Here is a 6214-nt window from a genome sequence, read left to right on the forward strand (position 1 = left end):
TATATATATATATATTAAATGTCTTTTTTTTTTAAGTATTGAAGTCTCTTTTCTTGGTCGGGAACTTCGAAGGCGAGACTTCCGTAACCGTAATATAGCAAAGTAAAACATTCTCACAAATGCACATAATTTCCCAGACTAGCTGATACTCACTGATCTGAAGTTTGAACCACAATAGAGAGATTAAGCGATGCCATTTCACATTTTCTCTCTCTTTAGAGGTGGAGTTCTTGGCCAAAATAAACTCAGCAACATGTGCAAAAAAGATTTTAACACTGTTCTTCGATGTTCTGTCGCTAAGGAAAATAAAAAAAAGCCATAGTTTAAGTGCTTACACATGAAGCAATGCAATGATTTTAAACTATTATATAATCCTGCCGTGAAAAATTATTTGGGTTTTAGAGCAGACAAATAAGTGAAATAATTTAAAAGTTATTAAACTTTTTTTTTAAAAAAAATCGTCAATCTGGCGACATTTTTCCACCTAGATGAAAATTATCAAAATTACTGCCTTATTCCAAGTTTTTGCGAATTCTTATGAGCGAAAGCGATGCAGCAATGGAGTAAGTTTTTAAATATATTAAAAAATTAGACCAGAAATGCTTTTCATTTTCACAAAACTGTGGCTTTTCTCCATATTGACGTTTTGAGCGATTTTTAAAATAACTGTCGACAGCGCTGGCTTTAGGTTAGCTGAACTTGACCTAACAATCATGAGTAACAGTTACAAACTCACAATAGTAATGAAAATAGCATATAATTCGCAAAAAGGTTACATTTCGTATTACGACGGAACCTTTAAAAACAGCTTTGAGGGTTAAGCTAAATCTCATTTGAGATTAATAAAACGAAGAAATTTTGAACTTTCATGTGTGAAAATTCATTCTCTTTTAAGGCTCAAAATTGAAAAATGAAATGCCATTTTTGTTGCAAACATACAGCAGCAATATATAGTTACGATCTGATCAAAAATATCTTAAAATAAAACAATGCTTTTCTGTACAAAAATTGATTAAGGCAATTGTTTTACTTAATGAGTCGTATTACAGAGCTGGGATTGTTGCCACAGTAGCATCCGAAATTTTAGAAAAATTTGAAATGCAATAACTGGATACCAGCCAGTGACGTCATGCCTTGGTAAATCGTGATATTTATTAATGTCACAATTCAGCAGTCAATCTTGCGCGACGTCGCTTTCAAGTATCCTTTTAAATCTAATCCAAAAATGGATTCAGTGTGATAATAAATCAAGCCGTCATAGCTGTAATGTTAGCATGCCAAGCACAATCACGTGATTATTCCCAACCATGCGATATCTTTTTCTCGAGTTTCAAGCACTTAATTTTTAAGGTTAAATCGAAATTTATGTCCATTCCAAAAGGATAATCAAAACTGCAGTTGCAATATTTTCAAACAAATAAAAAAGAGTATTTTATAAAAAAAAAAAAGANGAAATGAATGAGGGAAAACTGGATCCTACCACGTGATTTCCCGGCCAATTAAAATGTAGCGCTAAACGTTTAACGCAACCTTGTTGGAAGTCGCATAAGATTTATAACTTCAAAAAAGATATTTAAGCTAATAATTTAAAATTAAATATATTATGGGGTATTATTTGATGAGGATCATTTGATCGAAAGGTTGTACAGATCTTTATGTGTTCCAAAGGCTCTATAACTTGTTAATCCTTTTCCTATATTCCAGAATGGACAAACGCCATTAATGAATGCAGCTCGCTATGGATCCGATTTGATGGTCAAACTACTAACAGACGCAGGAGCTAATCCTAATATCCAAGATATTGATGGGTCCACAGCACTTATGTACGCAGCCGAATATGGTCACGAGAAATGCGCCGAGCTCCTTCTAAACAATCCATTATGTGATCCAAATATTAAAGATAATGTAAGGGATTTTATCGATTAGGATATAATTTTGCCTCATTGTTTTATACATTACTTTTTTTACTTAATTGAAGATGAAAATTAAAATGATTACATTTAAACCTAATTTGAAAGTAAAAAAAAAGAGTTCATTATTAACCGAACGCTATATACGCATATAAAAATATTTTAATTTCTAAAATAGGAAAAAATAAATGTGCTAAAAGTAATTTTGGTAAACTAAATTCAGATATAAAATGCATCACAAACTAATACCTCACACTTAATGTGTGAGCATTTTTAATTAGGACTCCTATATATTTTCGCTTTCCTAAATATTCTAGTGCACTATTTTATAATTAATGAATCTTTCAGATGACATTGCTCAATATAGTTTGATTGCTGGTACTGCGTTATTACATAAGGCTTTCAAAATATCATTAGTGGACTTATTATTCTCTAAAAAAATCGACATAATTTTAAAAAATGGACCTAGCTCAAAAACGCGTTTAAGAAAATGGACATAGTTCGAAAAGCACGTTTGAAAAAATAGACGTAGCTTACTGAAGAAAATAGACATCATGTTCATAGAAGAAAATCGTAAATGCTTTCATGATGCACTTGGTACTTAAAATCATTTCTTAAACTATCGTAAAACTGGGTGACTGTGCCAAATTTTAAAGTCTTTTTTCTCCCTCTTTCACTTAAGTTATATCATAAAGAACTGAATATTTTACAAAACCTAACAGTTAACTCTTTTTTTAATGTAGTAAGAACAATTTCATTTAAAATGGTTAGAAAAAATTAAAAGAAAAAAGGTATTTTATGTGGCACAAAATCATTATTTTGGAAGAAGTGACTTTGTGCCCAATTTGTCACCTTAAAATCAACGAAATTCTTAAAAGGACGCCATAAAGCGGAATAAACTGTTCATCAATAATTCTCTTCCACCTCAATTACTAGTTTAAAATAAAGAGAAACTGAGTTCAGGCACACCTGGTAGAGTAAGCAATTAAGTTGTCCTTCATGCTTAATAATGTGTTTTAACTTCCTTTTTCACCAAACCTCTCAGTTGGTAAATATTGCCAATAAAATAATAGCTCATCATTACAGGATGAAGAAACAGCCTGTTCTATAGCCCTTGCAGCCGGTCATAAAGATGTAGCTTTATTAATTTACTTAAAGACAAAGAATAGGAGTACACTGTGTTCGGTAAGTGAATAATGGAATCATTCACATGTCCCAGTTTTAAATTTTTCTCTCAATATTTTTCTAATGAGGTACCATGAACTCAGATATTTCCCTGTCTATTAAGTATTTGTTTAGATTCATTTTGTTGGCTGTATTAAGTAATAATTTAAGTAGCACTGGACAGTAAGCTTTTCATTAAGCATTTATTTAGAATAATTTTGCATTTTTATAGAAATAAAAACTTAGTTACTAAATAATTATTTAGATTTATTTTTGATTCTTTCAAAAATGGCTGTAGACATTTTAAACATAAACGGTGCTAGAGTGCCGCATACCGTTAGCGTTAATTATTGGCGACAGAGCTAGCTTACCTTATATATATATATATACTCGAGAGGTGCGTGAGAAGTAGTAGTACAGTACGTAATAGAGCATTGCTATAAGTTTTCAATCTTATCTCAGGACAGAGATGGAAATAATTTCGATATTTTTGCTGCTTACATGCCTCGAACTCATAGTTTCGGTGGTTTTTGTGATTTAATGGCTGCCGGACAGATTTTAAGTTAATATTAAAGTTTAACACAGAAAGAACTTTGAGAATATCGCAACTTCTCTTGAAAACAGTTAAAATTGAAATGAAAGTATTTCGTGCTAGAGTTCCTGATATCTAACTTTTAGTTAGAGAGTTACTACAAAGCTTCAAAATTGTCCGAAAGAGTGGGTTGCGAAAGAAAAAGATGGTGGAATAGTTACCACACTTGGCGACTTTTCTCCTCAATTTCACTTTCTTGCTCTGTGTTGAAAACTTTTATCTGGCACAGTGATTTTTAGTGGAATTTTATTTTTTTAGTATCAATTAAAAAATTAGACNACCACTGGTGAAAAAATTACATCTGCACTAGTCAAGATCACTATTATGGGTGCCATCGAGACTCGAACCTGAGTTCTCTCATTCAGAGGCAAACACTATATCCCTTAAGCAATCCTAGCTCAAATCTTAAAATAAGAAATTTTTTTCTTTTTATTTGCTGTCCTTTTGTATCTCTAGTGTATAATTCTTTTGTATTTAGATTGCAGGCTGAAATTTTGCAAATCAGCAAAGGAAAATTTCAAAAAGTTAAAAAGAATGTCACTCAATTGGAAAAGAAATTAACTGAAGTGACACAGGCTATAACGAAATCCACAGTGAATTTGAAAGCTGCAAAGAGGTAATGTTTTTACGTTAAAATATGTATTATGTTTGTAACATACATCAATCTATATTCGGTAGCAAACTCTGTTGGGTGTTGAACTTAATAATTAAATATAATGCGAATCTAAATATATATTTCTTTTATGTTTTACCATAAGCCTAGATATTTTTCTATTGTCAACACTATAGTTATTATTCATCTTGTTAATGTTGCCTTAAATAATAGTTTAAGTAGTGCTGAATAGTTAGTTACATGTTAAGCATTTATTTAGAATAATTTTGTATTTTTATAGAAATAAAAATTTAGTTACGAAGTAATTATTTAGATTTTTAACTCTTTCTGTTGTTGTAGTTTATTTACGTCGCACTAGAGCAGCACAATGGGCTATTGGCGACGGTCTGGGAAACATCCCTGAGGATGATCCGAAGACATGCCATCACAATTTTGATCCTCTGCAGAGGGGATGGCACCCCCGCTTCGGTAGCCCGACGACCTGCACGCGAAGTCGAGCCCTTTACGGTAGAACAGTTTAACGAGGACCAATACCGCACACCCTCGGCCCCTACGCAGACTGATCCAAGTGGGTCACCCACCCGCACACAGATGCTTGACTTCGGTGATCTGCTGGGAACCGTATCTTAACGATCAGTCCACTGCGGGACTGTTAACTTAGTAGAATCTCGATAGATGAATGTTTGCGCCGATGGAATCTTGCAGTTAAAATTTAGATCACTTTGCAATAAACTAAAGCTGCTTATAGTTCATTTTATGGATATTTTAACATTCGCAATTCTTCTTTTTTTCAGAGAATCGACTCACTGAATAATAGCAAGAATGCTGAAAAGTGCAGAAAAATGAGCCTCAATCATTTCTTTTAAGACAGTAGGTTTTTGTTCATTAAATCTATAAAAATTAAACGAAATCTGCTTTGTCATTTTGTTGCTAATTTAGCCCACCAGCACAAACACGCAATTTAGGGATAATAGGATTAAAAACATCAAAATCAATTTTATTAAGGGAAGAAACTGAGGAAATGAAAGATGATTATTTAAAACACATCCAAGCAACCTCAGGCAATAAAACAGATTTTGATGCTTTCAGTCCTTGGTTATGATAACTTTTAAAAGTTAACTTTCGTTTTTCAAAATATTTCTTAGCAACCCCAAACGTAAATAAATAGACTCTTCCTAGTAAGTGATACAGGGTGCGTAGCCCATTTATTCAACAGAAAATAAGCACCTTTCAAGCACTCAAAAAATATTTTTAAGCAATATCATAATTAGGCAGGGTTGGAAGGTTTTTGACAATCGACGGTTTTATCTTGGTTTAACCGTCATGTCAAAAAAAAAAAAAAATCCTTTTGGCATTGTTTTTGACAATTGTCAAAAACCATGAAATTTTGAATCACGTAAAACGAATGGCGTTTTCATATGCTACGGACTGACAATAAGCCGAAATGGATTGGGGGTGAATTAACTATGAAAACTTTGAATAGCACAATGTGAACTGTGTCTTTTTGCATAATTCGAAGCAAAAATCAACATAGCAAAGGAAAAATCTCATTTTGAAAAAGGGAAAATTAAGCACGTTTTAAATACACCCAATGAAAAAAGCACTTTTAAAAAACGCTACGCACCCTTCGATACCAGACAGAAGCATGAACAGAGAAAGTTAGCCAGACGGAACGATATTTGACTTCCTTAGTGAAGTTAAAAATACAGTCAGAATTTTATTTTTGATTAAGGATTAAAACCACTGTGATCATTATAATGACTCGACAAAAATTTTTTTTTTTTTTTTTTTTTTTTTTTTTTTTTGACGTTGCTGGTTAAAGTCAGACGTTGAGTCTTGATGATCTCAGTCTTATCAGAATTTCTTGAAGCCCTCCAACTCGCAACTTTAGAATTTCTAGAGCCTCGCAACTTTAGAATTTCTGGGGCCTCGCAA

At 32.5% G+C, this 6214-nt stretch overlaps 1 protein-coding gene across 2 annotated transcripts in view; it reads left to right on the forward strand.

Moving 5' to 3' along the window:
* LOC107436211 (uncharacterized) overlaps positions 1–5201 on the forward strand; it is a 23269-nt gene extending 18068 nt beyond the window's left edge. For both annotated transcript variants that reach the window (XM_071183588.1, XM_043043617.2), the window contains exons 10-12: positions 1705–1905; positions 2997–3095; positions 5074–5201. In XM_071183588.1, coding sequence (XP_071039689.1) covers positions 1705–1905; positions 2997–3095; positions 5074–5145 — 372 coding nt within the window. In that variant the 3' untranslated portion in view covers positions 5146–5201. The remainder of the gene's footprint in view (positions 1–1704; positions 1906–2996; positions 3096–5073) is intronic.
* The last annotated feature ends 1013 nt before the right edge of the window (positions 5202–6214 follow it).

The sequence above is a fragment of the Parasteatoda tepidariorum genome, chromosome 7 (assembly GCF_043381705.1).
Source record: "Parasteatoda tepidariorum isolate YZ-2023 chromosome 7, CAS_Ptep_4.0, whole genome shotgun sequence".
NCBI lineage: Eukaryota > Metazoa > Arthropoda > Arachnida > Araneae > Theridiidae > Parasteatoda > Parasteatoda tepidariorum.